This window comes from Siphateles boraxobius, unplaced genomic scaffold, assembly GCF_051911475.1.
Source record: "Siphateles boraxobius isolate OS27281-9 unplaced genomic scaffold, OSU_SipBor_1 5, whole genome shotgun sequence".
Classification (NCBI taxonomy): domain Eukaryota; kingdom Metazoa; phylum Chordata; class Actinopteri; order Cypriniformes; family Leuciscidae; genus Siphateles; species Siphateles boraxobius.
Genome location: NW_027509141.1, coordinates 18,440,629 through 18,466,287, shown reverse-complemented (window position 1 = coordinate 18,466,287; position 25,659 = coordinate 18,440,629). Strand labels below are relative to the sequence as shown.

The 25,659-nt window shown below is 38.7% G+C and overlaps 1 protein-coding gene across 1 annotated transcript in view; it reads right to left on the bottom strand.

Moving 5' to 3' along the window:
- The window catches only part of naaladl2 (N-acetylated alpha-linked acidic dipeptidase like 2), a 406,458-nt gene that overhangs the window by 198,205 nt on the left and 182,594 nt on the right, over positions 1–25,659 (bottom strand). The window contains 3 exon segments of the mRNA XM_077203075.1: positions 17,295–17,433; positions 24,546–24,614; positions 24,616–24,666. Coding sequence (XP_077059190.1) covers positions 17,295–17,433; positions 24,546–24,614; positions 24,616–24,666 — 259 coding nt within the window.

The window sequence follows — 25,659 nt, the reverse complement described above, 5'->3', positions numbered from 1 at the left end:
CTGCAGTAAAGCATTCCTTTGATGAACGGTGCCTTAAAAAGCGCCTCGAGCCAAAGTAATCAAGCTATTCATCAAGTAAACGAACCACCGCTTGAAGTATAATTACTATACAAAAAAGTTCTTCAAATGTAATCATATGTTGCAGCGTTTTATTCTTATTCTGTTGTGATGCTTTGCGTCTTTCTGCACGGATGGAAAAAAAAGAACCTAATAGGAACGTACTAATGGATGCAAATGATCAAAAGTGGAATGAGTTAAGTTAAAGACTGAGCAACTGTAACATGAAGTCGCAAGCTGTAACTTTAGTGAATATAAATTTAAATATGCCAAAAATAAATCTGCTGTATTTTCGTGGCACAAACTCATCTCTGACACTTTTACAAAGGCACAAACATACCTTTTACAAACGCACAAAGCGTTTGTGCTTGTTCAGGTTTGCAAACTAAACCACTGGTGAAAGCATTCAAAATAAACATGCTTTTTAACCTAGAGCTTTTAAGTGCTTAAATATGTCTTTGTTAGAAATATTTAGGCTGCTGCTCAAAAGTTCTATATGATTTTTTTTTTTTTAGGAATGCACCGATATGAAAATTTTGTCCGATATCGATAACCGATATTTCTTTATATTTGAAAGCCGATAACCAATATATTGGCTGATAAATCTAAATACACATTTTTAGAGAGCCTGATTACAAAAACAAAAGTCTCACCATTAAAATCCATGTCCCAAAAACATAATTATAATGTTCTCATTATAATTTTAAGTAGCCTATATGACAGACTTGAGTTGCACATGTTGCACTTAACTGTATTTTCCTTTTTTTAAGTGATTACAATCATATTTCAAGCAATTTAAAACCATCATGGCGAACAGAGTGGATCTGAAGTGTCTCAGCTGAAGGAAAAGCTGTTGAAGGAAATGCTGCTGTTACTTCTTTTGGAACAAATTGAATTGCTGGAGCACAACATTTCTGGTAATATGAATGAACAGACAATACATTACTAAACAAGCTAAAGACTTAGTGAAAACAAACAAACAAAAAACACTGAAATCTATAGCATCTGCATTTCGGTGAGTTCTGCTGTCTCTCAAAGTAACCTTGTCAGTGTATCTTCAAACAAATCATCTGCTATCCTTGTACGACACTGTTCATTGTTTAGATCTATTGATTTTTTTTTTTTTTTTTTTTTACACTGTAGGTTCGACTCCTGCATGAATAGAAGCAGAGGGCAGAGGGAAATGACAACATGTAAAAATAAATAAAGAGAAAGAAAGAGGGTGTAAAACAGAGATACCCACAGGAGAAGCTAGACCAAGAGGAGAGTTGGGACACATTGTGAAGGTTTTGAGTGACATTGCACAGAGGACGTTTCTCTTCCTGACAGCAGTGGCAAGCATTTGTTCATTAAAGACTCCTACATGGGTCCCATAGCAGTGGCGTATTTAAATAAATATGCAAATTACTACATTTCCATTCAAAGGCTTCTTTTCACTTCAACAAGGTTTCGAAAAAACACAGGGGACACAATTTGTTCCATGTGAATAAAAGCACCTGTCAGCAACTTGAAATTAACATGTACAATTATTTTTTTGAAGTTGCCCACACATTTCATATCTCTTACTCAGATATGTGCCTGGCTTTAAAGTTGAATTTTTGTAAAAAATACTTTAAAAAAGCCAGGCAGAGCAGAGACTAATAAAGAAAGCAATGCTTTATACGGTACGTCAGCGCTCCCTTTATGTCCTTAAGCACCTTTTAGACTAATTTCCCAACCAGGAGGATGGGAGAATGTATCCAAAATAAACAAAATAAATAAGAAAGAGTCAAGGCTCAATAAAACTGCACAACACTTGTTCTCCAGAGGCCACAATATAGGTACACAAAGCCTTTCTGATTCAATCAATGCGGAGGGCCTTAACTTTTGCTATTAGACAAATGTTTCCTTAAAGGCATCATGATATTTGTTTTGTTTCATACACAAATCATAAGCAAACAAGATCCTGGAATGAATCTTGACATCTAAAGACAGGTGCACACAGTTTTGTTCATGTTGTCACCAAGGCTGTCACTTCAATTGAATGAGCCAGGTGTAGTAAGTAGGCTATAGCATGGAGGATCACATGGGAGGGTTCTTGACATCAGTAAAAACCTAGAACTTGTCTCAGAATACAAAATAATGGCAAAAAAGAAGAAGAAAAAAAGACGGGAAGTAAAGTAAGTATAAGTAAAGCTCATTTGACAACAGTTGTGGCATAAAATACATTTTTGCTTTTTCCTTTGTTTTTGTTTTCTTAACATGCTTAGTAATTGTGTCATGTGCTTTTGTTATTTGTTAGTTTTTTATTCTATTTAGCTTCAGTTGTAGTAATGTTAGTGCTTTAGCTTCAACAGTCAGTTGCCGAGGCAACATTTTGTTGCAACATTTTGTCACAATTATGGTCTCGTTTTTCACTTTTTTTGTGTTTAAGGACTCTTATGTTGAAATCTTGTCTCTGTTCCTATTGTTCTGTTGTTTCACTACCTGTGTTCAGTTCAGAGTTCCTTTGTTTCCTTTGCTGGCTTGTTTGTTGACAGTTACCCTTGTTGTTCCCATAGCGATTAATTACCCTCACCTGTCCCTTGTTAGCCTGTTGTTATTTTTACACCAGTGTTCCCTTTCAAAAGCTACAATTGATGCTGCGCTGCTTAGCACATTGGGGAACGTCTTTAATCGTGACCAGCTGTGAATATAGTGTGTAAACACGTCGATGGAATCGACCGGAAGTAATATAGCCTCGGTCGGTGACGTCATCGGTGCGCACCCGCGACGCGAGTCTATAATTAGATGAGCCACAGGTGCATCATCAGGTCTTTTGTCTTCAGAGACCTCTCTGTGTTTGGTGTGCAAGCATATCTTTCTCTCTCTGCCTACTACAGATCTTGATAGGAGTTATTTAGCTTTACAACTGGCAGTGTGCAGATCTTTCTCTTTCTTTTCTCTGAACGTTTTAAAAAGAGTTTAAAAAAAGTCAAAAGAGAAATGAGTCAGCAAGGTAGTAAGCGTTGTGTTCCTCCATGTTCTCGTCCTATGTCAGAACTGGATACACACGCTTACTGCTTTGTGTGTTTGGGGGAGGAGCATGCGATCACTGTATTGGAGTCAGAAGAGTGCGAGCATTGTGAACTGTTCACAGTTAAAATGCTTAGTGCTCGTCTTGGCTACTTTCAGTTTGCACCCGCATTATCATTGTGGGGCTCCCGAATGGATTTGGCTGACGAGCAAGAGACAGGTCCGTCCCTTTCGCTTGCTCGTTCACCAGATCCACAAGTTTCCTCGCGTGATCCCGAAGCGCACTCCGGTGCTGATGAATCTCTTGGGTCTATGGACTTCGAGCAGCCAACCTATGAGCGTTCCTCCCACATAATAAATCCATCGAGGAATTACTCGAGGTGGTTTACTCGCGCGGTGGCCAGATTACAGCTTGACTGGCCTCGCGAACAAGAGACCCCAAACAATCTAAGCTAGGGGATAGGTTTCTGTCCGGTGGCAGGGAGATCAGTGGCGGTTCTAGAGGGGGGGCCAGGGGGGCCCGCGCCCCTGTGACAACAAGCTTGGCCCCCCTTGTGGCCCCCCTAAATGTGGAGTGTGAAATAATTTTTACAAAACTGTTTTTTTGCTATCGTTGTTATCGTTGTATGCGTATTATTTTTTTTTATTATTCTATCTTTGTGGATTTGCTTGTTCACGTGACAATTCGCATCACATTCGCGGGAATCGCGGCAGAATAACGTCTGTCTCCTGCACGCGAGAGAGGAGAGAAGGAGAAAGCTGGTCAGTTGCAAGTTCATTCTTTATGTGCGTATGGGGTGTGCGATATGCATTGTCTATTATGATATTGTAATCAATGTTTTAACTGTATACGAGGCACTGTGAGCTGACATCGCGTTTATCTCTCGTCCTTTCACTGCTGTGTGCGGTTCATAGGTAGGCTATGTCCCCAAATTAGTTTATGTCTTATATTTATATCATATTATGTTCTTATATTAGAATATCAGATCAGCAAGAGTGCCGTTTTCCCGTGCACAATTGCAACTGTGATATTGATGTTTTACAACAGTTAAATTAACAATAAGTGAACATTGGGAGTTACTTTTTAGACACAATATTGTCAATATTGTTTGTTTTCCCTTTATTTCGCCGACTAGAATTTCAAAATGAAACCGTAGCAGAGTCTCAATGCAACAGACAGCGATGATTTATTGACTGAAATCCGCGTTTTGAAGGAATCACTTGCTCCTTTCCCGAATGAATCAGCCGTTTGAACGAATCGGTTGAATGAATCCCTCAACTCACTTATGAAGACCGTGACTTGCCGCCGCCTACTGGCGGTTTTAGTTTCATATTTAAAGTACCCTTTAATTAGAACATTACAATTAGAAATCATTTCATATTTAAATATTGATTTAAAAAAAATCTCATAGCTTTATTTATGCAATTATAAATGGAGTGTAAATAAATGAATGCCGCTTCTGTGTCATCTCTGCACTGCAAAGATGGATATTGATTAAATTATTTCATTTGACTGGTAACAGTGGTACTGTATAATTAAGTATTATTGTATAAATAAGTATAATTACTGTATAATTTGAATGTTAGTATTTGACATAAAAGGTGATTCATAACTCTAAATAAGTTTAGAAAGAATGTCCATATATAGGTGAAAATGCCCCTGGAAATCAATTTAAGGTGGCAAATTAAATTAATAAAAAATGAATCAAAAATTTTTATTTCGGTCCCTGCTGTTAACTGACCACTGCATAGAATATAAAAAAATATGAATATCTTTGTAAGTCTGCTGTCAACAACAGGCCTAAACCAGCCATGGCACCAGCACAAAAACACAATCAGTAAAATATCATCTAATTATCAACAAAACATTGAAAATATTGAGATATATTTTTGTCAATATTGCACACCCCTAATGTACGGTATGAATTTTGATTTCTTCAGGTCTTAAAAAGCCTTAAATTTGACTTTGAAAAGTGTGCAGGAACCCTGTAAACGGTTAGTAGTTACCTAGCAAGTCAGTTATTTTCAGTAAATGAATTAATACGCTTCTTGGTCCCCATTGCTTTTGCTCTATAGTTCTCACCAAAATGAAGAGAAAGAAGGACATCATGTCAATTACAGTTACTGTGACTAATACTGAATATGTAATGCAAATGTAAAAATATAATGGAAATGCAAATGCATTGTTGAATGATTATAAACATGGTATTTTGCCTGTTAATGCCTGCAGTGCAGTGCAGAAAATTATATGACAACAATAAGGTCTAAATGTAACTGGCCCCTCTAACAGTACAACTGGCCCCAGGTTGGCCCCCCCAGTTGAAATGGTCTAGAACCGCCACTGAGGGAGATAGCTCGTGAACGTCTCTTCTATCTGCGGCATCTCCGCATACCCCCGTGACTTTGAACCCACGATAGTCGAAAAAGTCGACGTCGAAGGCACAAAGACACGTTAAGTATATGGTTTTACTCTATGATTTAGACAGCTCGCCATGGAGTTCCTCAAAAAAGGGGAGAGACTGATATTTTGGTCCCTCCCCTTTTTCGAGGAACTCGAGCCCCCCTGGGTCTGGATACAATGGTGCACACATGGCCCAAAATGTGCCTGTATGCGTTTCCTCCAGTGGCTCTGCTCCCAGGAGTTCTAGCCAGAGTTTGCCAGCAAGGGTCTTGCCTCTTACTGATAGCGCCGCGTTGGCCGAACAGAGTATGGTTCTCAGAGATAATATCTCTCCTCAACGGCTCGCCATGGGTGATTACAAAGAGGAGGGACCTTCTGTCCCAGGCGGAGGGCACAATATTCCATCCCAACTCCGACCTGTGGAACCATCATGTTTGGCTCCTGATGGGTACCAACTGAGGGGCACTGAGCTTTCGCCTGCCGTTATTGAGACCATTCTAAGTGCTAGGGCCTCCTCCACTCGAAAGAGTTATGCCAACAAATGGGGTGTTTTTGAAAGGTGGTGTGTTCTGCATAATGCAGTTCTGGTCAACCGCCAGATTGCTTCAGTTCTGGACTTCCTGCAGGAAATATTATCAACAGGCACATGCCCCACAGCTCTCAAGGCTTATGTGGCCGCTCTTTCGGCTTGCAACGCCTTGGTTGACAGGGTGCCACTCGGGAGACATCCTCTGCTCGCTCGCTTCATTCATGGGGCCAGATGACTGAGGCCTCCCGTAAGAACCAAGATCCCTTCATGGGACTTAGCAATAGTTCTCGAGGGTCTGGTTGAGATCCCGTTTGAACCTCTAGAGTCAGTGTCTGACAAATTTCTGACCCTAAATATGTTTTTTCTTAAGGCTATAATCTCTCTAAAAAGAATCGAAGATATGCAGGCTCTGTCTCGCCATCCTGCTTAGACTTTGCCCCAGGAATGGTGAAAGTGATTTTGCATCCTCATCCTGATTACTTACCTAAGGTACCTTTCTCAGCTGTACATCCGGTCACTCTAGAGGCCTTCTGCCCTCCACCGTTCACAACGCCGGAGCAGGAGAGATCTCACAGACTTTGTCCAGTTCGTGCTCTTCAGAGACCGCACTACCGCACTAGCCAGTGGCGTAAGTCAGAGCAACTATTAGTTTGGTAAAGGGGCAGCAACAGAGGCGCTGCCACCACCAAAGAGACCATGTCACATTGGTCAGGGATGCTATTGCTCTTGCCTATGAGGCGCTCAGCCAAGCTTCGCCAACGGGCCACCAGAGGGGTCGCCTCATCTGCTGCCTTAGCAAGAGGTGCCCCTTTGCAGTTTGTCTGTGATGCAGCAGGCTGGTCCTCTCCGCACACATTCATACGATTTTATAGTTTAGATGTTCAAGCCACTCCGGGCTCTAACGTCCTTGAGTCGACATCACAAGCTAATGTCTAGGGCTTTCTTGCGTTCTTGTGAGCACACCTACCCAACCGTAAGGAGTCCAGACACCTTCAAGCACGGCGGCGTGCCCAATTCTAAGCACTCATTCCCAATGCGCTAAGCAGCGCAGCATCGATTGTAGCTTTTAAAAGGGAACGTTCCAGGTTACTTGACCCTAATCCTGTTCCCCGAAAAAGCGGAACGAGATGCTGTGCTGCATTGCCGTGCTGATGATGTCCCAGGACTGCTCTTCAGATAAAATATCCTGACGATGCACCTGTGGCTTATCTAATTATAGCTTCGCGTCGCGGGTGCGCGCCGATGACGTCACAGACCGAGGCTGTATTACTTCGGGTCGATTCCATCGACTTGTTTACATACTATATTCACAGCAGGTCACGATAAAAGACGTTCCCCAATGCGCTAAGCAGTGCAGCATCTCGTTCCGCTTTTTAGGGAACAGGGTTACATTCAAGTAACCCGGAACGTTTTCTGTGTTCATTGTCAGGTCTTGTCATAATAAGGATGTGTTGATGTGCTCAGTTCTGCTTCTCTGGGGGGTATTCTAGAAAGTAAGGAGTAAGCAAAATAAAGTATTACCGTCCTGAATTTTAAATCTGTACCCAACCAGAATCACTTCTTACCCGAACCAGACGTGCATAATTCTACTTTTTTTTGGTCCCGCCCCTCGACTGCCAAAAATAAACGTCTTTGAGCGAGCAAAAGCTGCAGGTGAGAAGATCAAGTGCGAATGGGGAATGATCATGTGTGTGCTGTGAGACATGTCCTTGCGCACGAGGACTTGTATTACGTGCAGAGGAGATGTCATGATAGCAAGTAGGGTTTGAAATGAGCTTGCGAGTTCCCGTTTACACACATATAGATCTGTTATCCTCTCGCGGAAGTAGTTTATCACATGTGCCATCATCAGTTCACAATTCGGTGTTCGAGCGCTGTCAAACTGTCCCCAAAATTGTTGGCACTCAAAAGCGCTTCCCTCCACATTTTCTGTTGCGCATCATTTATTTTTCACTGCATGCGAACATGTGCACCAGTTATGTGCATCCCCTGTTTATAATATAATACATATATAATTGTGTGCAAAATCTGTCACACCCACTGGAGCAACATCAAAAGGGCACGTATGGAATCACACATCTGGCATTTATTTATACCTTTTTATAAACAAGACTCTATTTGGATCAGAAGAATTCAGAGAGCAATTTTCCAAATCCAAACTGTTGAGTTGGGATATAGAGTGAGAGAAAAGGAACACCCGTCTTAAGCTCCGCTTAACTCTTTAACTTAAACTGCAATCCACATGACCAAAATCCACCACACTGCCTCGGCAAACACGGGATATCGAATCACAGGACACAGATGTCTGAACCTCATCCCTCGAGATGAGAGCCAGACGGGAGAGGAGCTTATTAATGATACGCTCACATTAACACAGCCAGTCCCTGAGCCTGCTCTGCTCCCAAATAAACAACACAGAGACGCTGTGAATCACCCTCATAATAAAGCAGGGGCACATCATCAAACGCTCTATATTCTGACTATACAGATTAACTCCTGTCACTAATGTCATTTACACATAAGTTTACGATTTTGTGGTTTTTCACAGACACGCACTCAACAAACAAACGCCTTCTGAAGACAAAGAAACAGACAACATGCAATTCGTCTATTTATGGTCTCTGTGATGAGCAACGCTACGTCACGACATCCATATGTTCGGCCAATCATAGATTGGTGTGTATTAGGGCTGTGCATCGGCAACTAAGTCAAGATACGTATCCTGATACAGAGGCCACGATACCATATATGTGACCCTTGATCACAAAACCAGTGATAAGTCGCATGGGTATATTTGTGGCAATAGTCAAAAATACATTGTATGGGTCAAAATTATCGATTATTCTTTTATGTCAAAAATCATTAGGATATTAAGTAAAGATCATGTTCCATGAAGATATTTTGTAATTTTTCTACCGTAAATACATAAAATATTTATTTTTGTTAGTGAATTCAGCACAATCGCGAATATAAAAGGACAACTTTAAAGGGATAGTTCACCCAAAAATGAAAATTCTGTCAGTATTTACTCACCCTCATGTTGTTCCAACCTCGTAAGACCTTTGTTCATCTTTGGAACACGAATTATGATATTTTCTATTAAATCTGAGAGCTGGATCACTCCTCCATAGGCTCAAGGGATTGAACCTTGCCAGCCCCTAAAAGTTATTAAAGATATTGTTAAAATAGTCCAAGTGACTACAGTGACTCAATCTTAAGTTTATCAAACGACGAGAATACTTTTTGTGCGAAAAAATAAATAAATAACGACTTTATTTCAACAATTCGTTTCCTTCTCTGTAGGCTTCGAGTCAGTTCACTAGCGCAGTTCTTCTGTTGTTGTACGTCACAGGCATCACACACGACCAGCGTCAGCCAATAGTGAGCCTACGTGTGATGTAGCTCTACACTATCACACTAAGTTAACTGTCTAGAGGCCCAACAAGAAGGAAATGAGTAGTTGAAATAAAGTCGTTATTTTTGTTTTTTTTTGTGCACAAAAAGTATTATCGTCTGTAGTCACTTGGACTATTTTAACGATATCTTTAATAACATTTCGCCTATATACAGTATAATAAGCCTATGGAGGAGTGATCCAGCTCTCAGATTTCATCAAAAATATCTTAAATCGTGTTCCGAAGATGAACGAAGGTCTTACGAAGTTGGAACAACATGAGGGTGAGTAAATACTGACAGAATTTTCATTTTTGAGTGAACTAACCCTTTAAAGGTGATTTTCTCAATGTTTCGATTTTTTGCAACCTCAGATTCCAGATTTTCAAATAGTTGTATCTTGGCCAAATATTGTCCTATCCTAACAAACCATATATCAATGGAAAACTTATTTGTTTAGCTTCCAGATGATGTATAAATCTCAATTTTTCAAAAAAAAAAAAAAATACCTGTGACTGGTTTTGTGGTCCAGGGTCACATACTGTACATCACAATATGGATCTGCAATAAATATCACCTCAGCAGAATTTAGTACAGCTGTTTATTAAACACTGCATACTATAGGGCCATTGATAACTATAGGCAAAGCAGGCAGTGGCACTTTGTATTAAGACGGGCCTCTGTAGCACTGCATAACAATATGTAATCTCTCTCAGGCCCGTAAATAAACACAAACTTGATGTATTTCACTTTTCTGTGAAAAGAATATCGAACAAGAGGTCACTAAACTTCAAGCTTACTGGTGTTTTCAGAAAGCCAGCACTTTTATCCATAGTGGTGACAGATCGCATGCACATGGTTGCCAGGTTGAGAAAAGTATATGTAAAACACTTTGCTGTGCACGTGCCGCGGAATCAATACAGAACCAGCTGTCTCGATACTCGTTTTGACAAGTAGTGTGTGATGATACATCGTCGTATCGATGTATCGAACACAGCCCTAGTGTGTATAGACACATGCTTCAGACATGGGCTCATGTGAAGTGTTCCCATAGTTTCAAAACATGACACAACATTGAGTTCAACTTGAAAGGGAACTGCACAGAAAAGGTTATTAAGCGATTTTTTTCACAATAATATGAACCCCAAATATTTTTCATCATCTTGTGGCTATACATTTCAAAGAGTGAGTAATTTATTGTTTAAGGATTGGCCCTAATCACTTTTATTGTATGCATCTCACTGTAATCCAGATTTTTGCCTTTTTTTCAAGGAGGGTCAAGTCAAAATTAATTTTTGTGGTAATCAACATTAACAGTTGTACTGAACTCAGAATATTACTTCAACAAATTACAGAGTATCAGGATGAGAGAGAGAAAATAAAAAAGATTTGTGACAAATAAACAGGCAAAACTATCAATTAAGATTCTATCACTTAAAGTGTCTGGCTTAAGGCTTTGCTAATTTTTGCAGATGTAGCTGATTCTTTATACAGTAAATATTCATCTCAATGGAGCTACAATAATGTTATCTAGCAGGGGACTCAGTAAGAATATGTTATCAAAGGCCTTTGCTTTAATTTAACTACTTCTGTCTCAGTATGTAGTGTGCCAGTACAACAAAGAAATTTCAAATTAAAATGCAAACAACACAGCTATTACTGTACAGTGGATAATTAGGCCTAAACAAAGCAAAGATGAGCTCTTACAAACCACATTTTACCACACTTTTCATCAGCTAGGTCTGATCGATATTACCAGTAGGGGGTTAGAATAATAATTATTCATAATTAATTCATATTGGAAAAACCAAGAAAGCAATATTACTGAAATTTTTTATCAATATTTCAAAACTCTCTATGATGAAATCTTTGTTTTTGATTGAATGCAACAAAGTCATGGATTTGCATCGACAGCCAATGATCATGGTCTGCAGCATTTATAATTTGCACACAAACAGACATACATAAGTCCAAAAGTATTAAGCAAAATGTAAACTTAAGTTATGGATCATAAAGACAGCATAAATATAACATGAGTCTGACCTCTGCTGTTCTGTGTATTGGTTCACCAGAGCACATTGCATATATTCTCTCATTGCCAAACAAAACAATTGCAAGGACAATAGTCCAGCTGAATAATTTACATCACAGTGTTCAGGAACTTCACCAGGTTCTCGTTTCCTGCAGAGTGCTCTGACAAAGGGCTTTGCTGAAGAGAGAACAGGCGCGAAACATCTGCTAAGACATCTGTTTGCAGGCCCCATTGTGCCCTGACTCCATGGCCTGCTGTAAGCCCACGCTATCACTCCAGTAATGACACGTCCCAGTGATCCTGCGCTGCAGAGAGCCAGGGTCATCCAGGTCTGCACTGAGGTCCTCTGTCATGAGCAGCACTCTTAAATACAGTAGTTTCATTTTCAGCACCACGGACAGCCGCACATTCACATTTTACTTTCAGCACCATGGACCGCCCACACTATAAGTTGTAGACTTTATTGATGCTTGTCATCAGTGAATGCTTAAATACAGAAAAACATTAAACTGCACTGTAGGACATTTGATTCCAGCACTACAGCTGCATGAACATAGTTGGCTTTCAGAACCATGGACAGCACGCACTGTTGCTTGCACAAAGGTACATTGTCATCAGTGGATCATTTATTTTCTAGATGAATAGACTGTTATTCTATATTTCATAAACTAGTTATGTCAATTTTTTCATCATTTGAAAAAAAAAGAGTCTGAAATGAACCATTTTTAATTAGCGTCGAGGTAGTGTAAGTGTAAGGCATCAAAGACGTCCAAAAACAGTAATTATCTTTCACTCACTCACTGTTTCCTGATGTGATTTCTTTCCTGTTGTAAAAATTATCTGCCTAATTAAAAGTATTTGCCTTGAAAGTAAAGCTGGACCACATGAGAAGAAAATATGCAATTTAGTTTATTATTAATATTGAAGAAAGACTCTACCGTGAAAAGGAAAAGGAAAACTATTTTATTGATTCATGAGTTTCTTGCGCGTTTCTTGCGCGTGCGATCTGTGTTTGTGTTTGGAGCTCCGTCGAATTGATTCATTAATCGCTGATTTTCTTCTTTACCACTCATTTATAAACAAGCACTTTCTATTTTTATATCATGTGAACTTATCCTCGACACTATTCCTTATAAAAAACAATCGGATTGCTTTGATATCGCTACTTAGATCCAACTTTCCGAATCTCGGCTACTAGCCTTTAGCCCGCTAGCATTTCACGCGTGGCCTCGCGCCTATCGACCCTCTCATTTTACACCCGTTTGACTGAAAGGATACGTGTTATATCCATCATTTCAGTCCTAAATTAGTAGTGATATTGGTAGTATCACTACTAATTTACTGTTCATCTGTTATAATGGCGAACATATCGGATGTGTGTCTAACGTTACCTCTGAGTGCAGGTGAGGACACATTCGAGCTGGTTTCGGTACGATTGGAGCTGGAGTCGGTGGAGAAACAGATCCGCGTTCTGCTGGTGAAGCAAGCCGAGCTGCGAGATCGGCGATCAACGCTCGAAACATCACGCGCCGATGCTCACAAGTCAGTGGTTAGTAACTTTTTGACTCCGACTTCGTCTACTCCGTGCGTTTCTCTGCCCAGGAGGACGCGATCATCTCTGCCTTCATTCACTCCGGCACCGAGGCAACACCACGGACCCTGGGTGATCCCACAGCGGAAGACACGAGCCAGGACCAGACCAAGGACTTCCCCCCCCCTCCCGGTCTTCGAGATCTCCACCCGGAACCGCTTCTCCCCTCTTCGCGAGCCGGAACGTGACGCCGCCGTGATCATCGGCACTTCCATGGTCCGTCATGTCCGTGCTACCTCAGGTAAGCGTAAGGTGCGCACTCACTGTTTTCCTGGTGCTCGTGTTCTTGATGTCGCCGCACAGATTCCCGAGATCCTGAACGGTGACGAGCGCGTCGGAGCTGTGGTCCTACACGCCGGGACGAACGACATCAGGCTGCGGCAGACGGAGGTTCTGAAGAAGGACTACAGAAGCCTGATCGAGACGGTTCGCAGCACATCGCCTGAAGCAACGATCATCGTGTCTGGACCGCTTCCCACGTACCGACTAGGACAAGAAAGGTTCAGTAGATTATTTGCTCTAAATGAATGGTTAATGTCATGGTGTAATGAACAGAAACTGCTCTTTGTAAATAATTGGAATCTGTTCTGGGAGCGACCTAGGCTCTACCGTGCTGATGGCCTGCACCCCAGCAGAATCGGAGCGGCTGTTCTGTCCGACAACATCTCCAAGACGTTACACACCATATGACTAGTAAGTCAAAGTCCAAATCACAGTCTTTGCTGTCCCAACTTAATTGATATAAGTAGTGTAGAACATTATATAGAAACTGTGTCTATTCCTCGCTTAGTGAGGCCAAACAATAAATCTAGTGTAGGATCTAGCAAAAATCTTATTGTAATTAAACCAGAAAATCTAAATATCAGTGAACAAAAACAATTTCTAAAGCTAGGTCTTCTAAACATTAGATCGCTCACACCTAAGGCGGTTATTGTAAATGAAATGGTCACAGATAATAGTTTCGATGTACTTTGCCTTACTGAAACCTGGCTTAAACCAAATGATTATTTCGGTCTAAATGAGTCCACTCCACCAGGATACTGTTATAAGCATGAGCCCCGTCTGATCGGTCGTGGCGGCGGGGTTGCAACAATCTATAGAGATATTCTTAATGTTACTCAGAAAACAGGTCACAGGTTTAATTCGTTTGAAGTACTTGTGCTAAATGTTACGCTCTTAGATGCAAGAAACAAATCCATATTATCTCTAGCCTTGGCTACCCTATATAGACCTCCAGGGCCCTATGCTGATTTTCTAAAAGAGTTTGCATACTTTCTCTCAGATCTATTGGTCAATGTCGATAAAGCAATAATTGTTGGAGACTTTAACATACACGTAGATAATACAAATGATGCGTTAGGGACTGCGTTTACAGATTTATTAAACTCCTTTGGGGTCACGCAAAACGTCAGCGGTCCCACTCATCGTCTAAATCATACACTAGATTTAATTATATCATATGGAACCAATCCAACTGATATAAATATTATACCGCAAAGTGATGATCTCACTGATCATTACATGGTAACTTGTATAATACGTACTGCTGAAATTTGTCACGTTGCGCAACGTTATCGACCAGGCAGAACAATCCTTCCAACCACTATAGATAGATTCTCAAATAGCTTACCTGATCTATCTCAGCTGCGCAGTGCACCCAAACAAACAGATGAACTAGAGGAAATGACTAGCAGTTTGAGCACCATGTTCTCTAGTACACTAGATATTGTTGCACCAATTAGATTAAAAAAGGTAAGAGAGAAAACTAAAGCACCATGGTACAACAGTGCTACGCATGCAATCAAGAGAGAAACTCGTAACTTAGAGCGTAAATGGAAACAAACTAATTTAGAGGTCTTTAGAATCGCGTGGAAAGACAGTATGTCACGTTATAAAAAGGCTCTAAAAGCAGCAAGGGCTGAGCATCTCCGCAAACTAATAGAAAATAACCAAAATAATCCAAGGTTTTTATTCAACACCGTGGCTAGACTAACAAATAAACAAACATCACCAGAGCAAAATATTCCATTACAATATAGTAGTAATGATTTTATGAATTACTTCAATGAGAAAATAGAAAGCATCCGAAACACAATTGTAAATATACAATCCTCTATGATGTCTTATGATTCAGCCTCAATTATGGCCCCTCTAGAACAACTACACCGATTTACAACTATAGGACAGGAAGAGCTAAATAAACTTATCATTGCATCGAAACCAACAACATGTTTATTAGATCCAATACCCACTAAACTACTGAAAGAAGTGTTACCTGTAGTCGAAGAGCCTCTTCTTAATATTATTAACTCGTCTTTATTTTTAGGTCATGTTCCAAAAATATTCAAGCTGGCAGTAATAAAACCTCTCATTAAGAAACCGCAATTAGATCCAAATAACTTAGCAAATTACAGACCCATCTCAAATCTTCCATTTATGTCTAAAATACTAGAAAAAATTGTGTCCGCTCAATTGTGCTCTTTCTTACAAGAAAATGATATCTATGAAAAATTCCAGTCGGGATTCAGACCGCATCATAGCACAGAAACTGCGCTAGTTAAAATTACAAATGATTTACTTTTAGCTTCTGACCAAGGCTGTATCTCAATACTAGTTCTACTCGATCTAAGCGCTGCGTTCGACACTATCGATCATAAAATACTCCTGGATCGACTACAAAACTACACTGGTGTTCAGGGACAGGCATTAAGCTGGTTTAGATCTTACTTATCAGACCGTTACCATTTTGTCTGTCTAAATGGGGAAAAATCAAAGATAACGTCAGTAGACTATGGAGTGCCGCAAGGATCGGTGTTAGGCCCTCTGCTATTCTCAATATATATGCTGCCACTTGGTAATATTATAAGAAAACATGGAATTAATTTCCACTGTTATGCTGATGACACTCAATTATATATCTCATCACGACCAGATGAAAACACTAACTTATCTAAATTGACAGAGTGTCTAAATGATATAAAATGCTGGATGACGTGTAATTTCCTGCTATTAAATTCAGATAAAACGGAGGTACTACTTATTGGTCCAAAAAACTACCCACAAAATCCCTTACAATACAACTTTAATTTAGAAGGATGTCCTGTTACTTTGTCCACTACAGTAAAAGACCTGGGTGTTATACTAGACCGCAACTTGACTTTCGAAAATCATATTTCATATATTACAAGAACAGCCTTTTTCCACCTTAGAAACATTGCTAAGCTACGCAACATGCTATCTGTTTCTGATGCAGAAAAGTTAGTTCATACTTTCATGACCTCGAGACTAGATTACTGTAATGCTTTATTAGCTGGCTGTCCTACATCCTCAATTAACAAGCTACAGTTAGTGCAAAATGCAGCTGCTAGAGTTCTTACTAGATCAAGAAAATATGATCATATAACACCTATTTTATCATCTCTACACTGGTTACCTATTAAGTTACGTATCAATTACAAAGTATTCCTACTGACCTATAAAGCCCTAAATGGTTTAGCTCCTGTGTATTTAACAGACCTTCTATCGCCATACAATCCATCGCGCTCTTTAAGATCACTAAATTCGAGGCTTCTGGTCATTCCTAGGATATCTAAGTCCACTAAAGGAGGGAGGGCGTTCTCGCATTTAGCTCCTAAACTCTGGAATAGCCTTCCTGATATTGTACGAGCCTCAGACTCGCTGTCCCAGTTTAAAACTAGATTAAAGACGCATCTCTTTAACCAAGCATTCACTTAATGCTTAACCTTTGATACTGCTGAATCGGTTCGAATGCATTAACATTATGAACATCAGCTATGCTAATTATTTCCCATCTGCCTTTCTGCTGTTATCTCGGGACGCTAGTCCCGAGGTAAATAGCGTTCGTCAGCTCCAGTTTGTATCCAGCCTCTCACGGAGACTTCAGATGCCCCAACGCCTGTGAAGAGACGACTCGACGCCTGTGAAGAGACGACTCAAAGCCGGCGATATGTTATGCCATAAATTAATACTTGATTAACTAACTGTATTTTTCTATGTACATTTCCGAAATGCAATTTCTGTAAAGCTGCTTTGAGACAATGTGTATTGTGAAAAGCGCTATACAAATAAATTTGAATTGAATTGAATTGAATTGAATTTCTCAATAACCACTCTGGAAATGAGTTAATGATTGCACTGTCAAGCCAAGGTATACAATACAAAAATCTTTTTCTCTCCACTTGTCTAACTATGTCATGCCTTCATTGCACTCCCTGATTACTTTCTGAATTATCTAAATAAAGGTAGTTTCACAAGAGACACTGTTGCAGAGACTTACCAACTCTGGAGTTTTCTTGGGAAAACGGGTTCCCACCTGGGTTCAGGGTTACCCCAAAGGTCTTATTCCCAAACGAGGCATCACAGGGATCCACATAGAGAAGAGAGCCACCAAACCCCATCTCTGCCAGTAGAGAGAGCTGTGGAGAGATGAGAAAACTCTAAATACAAGGCATACTACTGTTCAAAAGTTTGTGGGCTTTTAAAAGTCTTTTATGTTCAACCAAGGCATTTATTTGAACAAAAAAACAGTAAAATAGATTTTTTTCTCCCCCAATTATCAAGATTCCACATGTTCCATAGTGTTTTCTATTTTATATAGAAATTTCAAATTTAATATATTCTTAAAAGTATTTTTTTTCCTGTGATGTCAAAGCTGAATTTTCAGCGACAAAAAATGCCTCTATTTTATAGAAGCATTTTCACTAGTTGTTGTAGACATTTGGACCCCGCAGAATATGAATATAACATTTTGTACTGTCTTTCTCTCAGAAATAGTGTGCAATCCAAATAGTTAGTGGGAGTCAGTGAGTCAAGGTCTCCTGAGTTTACTAGTTCTCTCTGGCCCCTGGTGTGGGTGGACAATATCATAATTCCAAGAGTAATTAATATTTTCTCTGTGCCATCTCAGACTGTGTGAGTATCAGAGTGTGTTTGGCGTAACAGCTGGGAGCGCTGGGCAGCTCTTCTCACTGCAGCTTCCAACAGCTCTGCTAAATTAGCCAAACCACAGTATCTATCACACCACCTCAACTAGTCAGGAATGGAGGAATTCAAATGTATCTATGAAAACCACAATATAATGTATAATTTTATATAGGTTTACAGAATCGTACAGATTTCCTCTAGCCTGGGAAAATCCAGACGAACTTCCGGCAAATTTAGATTTGCTCTGCAAGTTAGTCTGGCGAAGAGTCCATTCAAGCTCATTTCCAATATTTCTAAATCAAGGCACCAATCACAGACGTTGAGGCGGGCTTTACAAGATGACGATCGATCTGATTGGTTTTAAGGTCTATCCAATTACGCCCAGAGGCATTTGAGCGATGTCCGTTTGTGACGCCCCTTTGGAAATGATCTGTGAATGAACCTTCCCCAGACCCTAACTCAGTAATGACTGAGAAGGGTCTGGTTTTAACTAGGCTAGATTTCCTCTTGTAAACCCCCCAGAACCCCCCCCCCCCCCCCAAAAAAAAAAATATATATATATACACCAAGGAGACAACAGTGTCAATGATGGCCTTGATGAAATATGAGGCATGTGACGTGGGGAAAGCAAACTAAGTATTACTTATCTGATATATTATCTAAAAATATTTTATTGCAGTCATTTAATTCAATGTATTTTGGTTAATTTTGCACAAAGGATGGAAATATTATTCTATATTCTGTATGTAATTGGAAAATGCTAAAATACTACTTTTTTAATAGATGAAGAAGGCCACTTCGACAGAATGCTGTTATACATGAAACATAATTTAAGATGTGGATATGTTCATGTTTCCTTTTTTGCATGCATATCCACTGTTAGTAGACAAGTGAAATAAACAAAAGAGAGTGAATAGTGAGTTTAAGATAGTTTATATTCTAAGAGTCCACAGGGCCAAAAGTGCCCATAGTTGAAGAAACACCCACACAAAAATCAATGACCTCAATGTAGAGCAAATAATTCCCAACTTGACTAAATTTGAATTGCATACTTACTTCTTCAAGGTTAAAGAATGAGGATGTTGCTGCCTTACATGGCAGTAGACATTTATATCATCTGAGTCACTGTTCAAAGGTCCCTGTTTGCCTTGAACATCTAGTCGACAATCTCACTAATGGCGGCGTATACCATATGCGCAGCGGCACATCATTTATGCTGATCGTGCCAGCCGTGTCAGCGGTAAGACTGTGTCAAACAGACTGGCACATTTGGTGCGAAGGCAGATGCACCACTGGGTGTTGTGCAAATGAAACTCCCTAGCACCTGACATCCATATGAAAAGCAAGCCAGAACCCAGTCCCCATGCACGATAAAGATAATCAGGCTTGTAACAGGCTTGGAAATCTTTTTCTTTTCAATACGGGTGTTGTTCAAAGATAGCAATCAACACCTTGTATGTATTTCGGTTGCTTGGGAGTGTCAGCTTATGTTGCTGCCATGGATCATGCTTCTTACTAAATGCCAACAAGAGCCAACAACTTGTCCTTCACCGGAATACAGAGGAGCACAACTAAACACACAGCACTTGACATTTACTTACAGTCTCTAATAAACACAGCGTCTCAAAGAGGATAAGAGGAAATTAGCCAATAATCTTCCTGCCACTTATTTTTTTTAATTACTTTTTGCCATTATTAAATTCACTGAAATTAAATCCGTTCATGTTAATTTGTTCCATTGCTTTTCCCAAACCTGTAATTACAACCGATCACTAATTACTTCAACTCAAACAAATTCTTAAAGATACTAAAATTATATACATCAAGCGAATATGTTGATAAATGTCAAGGAACTACATTTAAATGCCTCAAAACAAAATGCTGTTAATTTACTCACCCTCAGGCGAACCCAGATGTAGGTGACCTTTTCTTTGGTTTAACAATAAGAAGATTTTCAGCTGAAACCATGATCCTTGGTGATTCATATTTAATGCAAGTCAATGTCTACCGTCACTTTGAGGGTCAAAAATAAATATTTACAGGCAATATGTACATATTTACGTATTTATGAGCTCTTACAATCATACTGTGGAAAAAAAAAATTCAAATGAATTGAAGGACGCGTCCAAGTGGAGACTGAAGCAATTGAAAACTTACAGAGGCAGCTTATATCTCCCAAATGTGAATTTTGTCATTGGTTTGGAACACACCAGCTTCTTCATAACCTTCATACTAACTAACATATTCATACTAAAAGCTAAAAAACGTATATTTTGATTTCAGGGAACCTTTACAATCCCTGGTGCTAACATATAATTAAGCTAACGCCAAATCAAAACCCATATCTATAGGGAAAAAATATTCTACTTTTTTTCTCTCTCCATGATACCATAATTGTCTCTCTCCATGATACCATAATTAACATTGAGACAAACACACAACCCAATGTACTATTGAAATTGATTTCTGGACATTGTTATGTAATTTTTTCAGAGAATTGTTATTGTACACATATATTGTACATATAACTTAGCATTCTATAGCAACCTCTCACCTGTCTTTTTCCAACAAATCATACCTAATTTTGAAGGTTTTTTAATAGAGAATATAATGAAGGATGAAAATAACAATAACTTATCTTTGAAAATTTGCTCGATGTGACTCATTTTGCTAGCAGGGGTCACATATCGAATCAGTAATAGGACTACATATATATATATATATATATATATATATATATATATATATATATATATATATTAAATGTTGCTACTGTCACGTTTTCTATGTGTTATTAGTTCAGTTTTGTGATCTTGTTCACCCCCGTCTTTTGTGATTTTGGCTCAGTCCTGTTAGTTTTTCCCGCTCCTCGTTTGTGTTCAGTTTCTTCACCTGTGTTCAGTTAATTATCCCATTAGTCCCAGTTCTTTTAAGCCCTGTGTTTTCCCTCAGTGTTGGTTGGTCGTCGTCGATGTAAGGTTGTGTGTTTTTGAAGTCCTGGAGTTTCCTTTGTTCCTGTATGTTCCTGTAAGTTTAGTTTGTAAATAAATCAACTATACTTCAGTTCCCGTGTCCTCGTCTTCGGCATCCTGCAACAACCCTGACAGCTACTTTCACTCAATTACATAAATTATTTTAGTTTTTAGTGCCATTTAGTGCAAATTGTTTCAAGTTTAATGCTGTTGTCCTGATTGAAGCTTAATTCACTCAATAACCACTTTTCTTGAGGCAAAAAAAAAAAAAAAACTTTTGTCCTATATATCTACATGCACTTTCTATAGCCTTGTTTCATAATCTAGTTTTGAGGGTGACATTAGAATTCTGTTCATATCTGTTGATTTACTCGGGGGAGACCTTTACGAAAAATACATTAAATGTATATACTCCTAAAACATTTCCATTTCAGCACCTTCAGGGCAGGACAGGAACATCCGCGCACCCTGGGGAAATCTGCTGAAGAGTAGGGAAAACAGAGAAGCAAATAGAACGACACCAACAGAACCAAGACAGCAACGTTGGAAAAGGCTGTTCTCTGCTAAGTGTAAACTTGTTGATCATATTATTTTAAAGACAGCATCACTATTGAAAACCTACACTGCACACATACACTACAGAAATACTTGCCTGTTTTGCGGCTATATGTGATTTTGAGACTATATTCTAAGGATTCTAAGTACAATTATAAAATCAGGATTGAGAATTGAGAGGGTTTTTGGAGCTACTTGAGATATTGGTATGCTGTTTATGTAAAGCATAAACATCATGAGCCATAATTCTTGTTTTACTGTGAAGGAAGACAAAAAAGTACCCTATAAACCAAAACTAAGCCGAATGCTGTGAGTCAAATTTGCATTATTATCTACATTTGGACTGCGTGAGAGCGAGCTGTGTCAGCACAGGAGTGTGCGTTGCGACAGCGATGGTAGATTAAGGTCTCGGATCAAAAGTGCCATCATTCTCTAGGCTAATTATCTGAAGAGGACCAGTCAAAAAGCTTGATCCTCGCAGACTGAGAGTAAGCACTCGCTTTAAAGAAAATCAATAACTCTTCCCAAACAAATGACAGCTAAGAGTGCCTGGCACAGGGCTAGAATTCAAATCAAGAATCTATTGGCCCCAAAAGTCACTGTTACCTTCATCACACAGTCATAACAATTGAATCTACAGTATGCTGATGAATGTAAGGCATTTTGTCAACATGCAGTGAATATTAATGAAAACTAAATCAAATATAAAACCATTAGTTCTCTATGTTACACTCTTGCATGTTTTGCAAAATAAATGTATCAGAACATCTTTTCATGATTTATGTGGTTGAAATATTTGAGATGGGATATTATAGAAATGATTTGACTGATGACCTATTTAAATGAATGCAAAAGAATTCATGGACACTTACTGTATTGCATTGCTTCACCCATGTAAAGACATAAAAACATAAATTGTAGATGTAATGTCAAAAGATTGTCTGTTTTCAGATTCTAAATGCTTTTATTCATGCGTCCTTGGAGACGGAAATCACATTTGTGAGTGACATTAAATACATTGAGTTCAAATCTGTCATCATTTACATTTATTCATTGAGATGAATTCCATAAAACACACACACACACACACACACACACATATATATATATATATATATATATATATATATATATATATATATATATATATATATATATATATTATATATAATTTTTCTAGGTTTTCTTTCTAAAAAAACTCTTATTTTCTTATAGTTTTTTCTGTTTTGTTGAATAATCAATTCAATAGAATAACCAAGTTACACTCTTCACTGACAATAATATCCTAAAACAAATGAATACATACAAAGTGATACTGCTTGTCACATTGGTTTGTTTTGTTTGTGTTCATGTATTTTATTTTGAAATTCTCCGTCATGTTTCGTGGTATCTTGTCATGTGACTTCGTGGCACTCATGTGATCATGTCTTGTCCACAATCACAGGTGTTTCTTGTTGTTATTGTTGTATAAATATCCCTCATGTTTCCATTGTATCTTATCTAGCTTTGTTTGTGTAACTGCTGTTGGGGAGTTTTTTGTTAATGTTTAAGGTAATGTTTTGTACAATGTCAAGCCAAGTCTTTGTTTATTTTTGTATCTGCTCATGTTTGGATTTCATAAAGCTGCACTTGGGTTCATTTACACTTGCCTTCAGTGGACTTAATTACACTGCTTTGCAGGAGAAATATGAAAATAAGTGTTTGCACAAATGGAAAATCTTGTCATTTACTCAACCTCATGCCAGTACAAACCCATATGATTTTATCAACCATGAAACACAAAGATGAGGGATGAGAGGATGTCAATTGCTAAAGCACCACAACAGTTCAATCATCTATGCGCTCTATTCTAAGGCTTTTGAAGTCGTCTGACTACTTTGTGAGAAAAACAGGCCGCAATTCAAACACGTATTCACAGAAAATTTTGCGTTCAAAAAGTGCACACTCAATTCCATATAAGGACAAGAAGGCGGAGAAGAAACACGCTACTTGCATCATTAACGAATGAAGGAGTTTTGAGAACAAGTGATGTCACATTTACAATACAGACTTTGAGAACCCCTGATAACTCCTGAGGGGAGAGCATTCCTTTGGGAACATGAAATACAAAGACAACAAAACCAACAGGTTTCTTTCTTCGAATAAGCAAATTATAGGACATTACCTGTGCTTAAAAAAATATCAGTGATCCCCATTACTCTGAAGTAATTGTCTTGGTGAAGGTTTACAGAGACATCATTAAGTAATTGTAAAATGTATGATTTGGGCTGTACCATTGTATATGCATTAATCAGATATAATGATTTCCCAAACAGCTACACAGTGATTTAATTATAAGAAATAACTTTCTTAAATCTGTTATGATTAAATGCCTTTTTACTAATCATGGTTATTTGTTGGTCTAATGAGACTAAGTCAATCTAATTTAGTCATTAATGAAATCTGTTTGAAGGCATTAAATGCATCCACTTAACAATTATGAAGAATGAATGTCAGAAAATTGTTAATTCCTTTGTTCTTAAAAATTGTGTGATTTTTCATATACATAAACATTGGCATGTGAAGTTTTGATTTAATAGGGTCAATAAGCAGCAATTCATTCCACACACACTACTTTTCAAAAGTTTGAGGCCAGTAAGATTTTTTTATTGTTGTGGAGAAAAAGTCTCATGCCCACCAAGGCTGGATTTTACTTACAGTAAAATAGTATTATTAACATATTTTAAATGTAATTTATTCCTGTGATGGCAAAGCTGATTTTTCAGCATCATTACTCCCGTCTTCAGTGCCACATGATCCTTCAGAAATCATACTAAAATGCTAATTTGTTGCTCAGAAAAATATTCCTTATTATTATCAATGATGAAAAACTCTTGTGCTGCTTATTATTTTTGGGGAAACCATGATACATTTTTTTTCAGGATTCTTTGAATATGAATAGATGTATAGAATGTTCAAAAGAACAGCAATTTGTAACAATATAAAATAATTTACAGTTATATATATATATATATATATATATATATATATATATATATATATATATATATATATATATATATTATTTAACAACATACCTTGTAAAGCAAAGGTGCTTGTCCAAGTTTTAGCAGTGCTATTTTATTGGTCACATTTGTACTAGCTTTGGACTCCTCTCAAATCCCCAGGGCTCCCATACTGAACGTCCACCACCTCCGCCTGGAAAAAAATGAAATATTTTTTAAACATTTACATTTTTAAAATGTTTGAGGGTAGAGTCTCCCCCAGCGTTCTGACCCCTCTTGCTGTCTGGGTGTGTGGAATAACAAGCCTCTGATTTGTAATGTAGTGAGTCACGTAATTCACCCCATAAAGCTATTTGTCACATGCATTACAGATACCAAAGCATGAGTAAAAACAAAGTGAACATCTCAGGCAGTGTATAATGGGGGACAAGTACATATATTAGCCACCGTACTATAAATCATGCACCAACACAGCAAAGATGTCACAGCTTTGAAGGAATTCAAGGCAGATTCATTGCAGCTGCAGGCCGTGGCGTCCTTTTTGTCATTTCGTTTGCACTATTAAACCAGAACCCCGGTACGGGAGATTAAGAAAAGTGAGTACGTTCAAGTGACGAGGGCTGATGAGGTGGGGTCAAACTAAATGCTATTTAAAGCCCGGAGACACAAAGTGGAAATGCATTACCTGTGCTCAATTCATTTTTCATTAGGCTTGGAGGAAAATGAAACATGATTTCGGGCAGGGGAGTATATCTCGCCGGTATCTCAAAACCGCAAGACCAGTGAGAGATGAGATTTATCACTAATGTCTGCATTTGTATTATATAAGTGTTCCGTCTAACCCCAAAGAAGCAGCAGAAAATTGGGAATGGATGGGATATGTACCGAGAGGCTGTCATTAAGGTAATGAAATTAACGAAGGCACGCATTATGGAGAACAAATCGCTCCTGTACGAGCGACGGCTCCTTTCACGAGTCATCTCACCCCCAGCGACCGAAGCAGCTAGAGGAAAATAACAATTGTTTTCACATCTACGTGATTGAAGAGCGTCCCGTAATTAAACATTATTTTCAGGAGAATTTTAAATAACACCACGATCACACCGTGCCATTAGAGGAGATAGCAGCGACATGTCCACTGTGTATAAAAACTCAACACTCCTTCAATGCTCAATTACATTTTTGC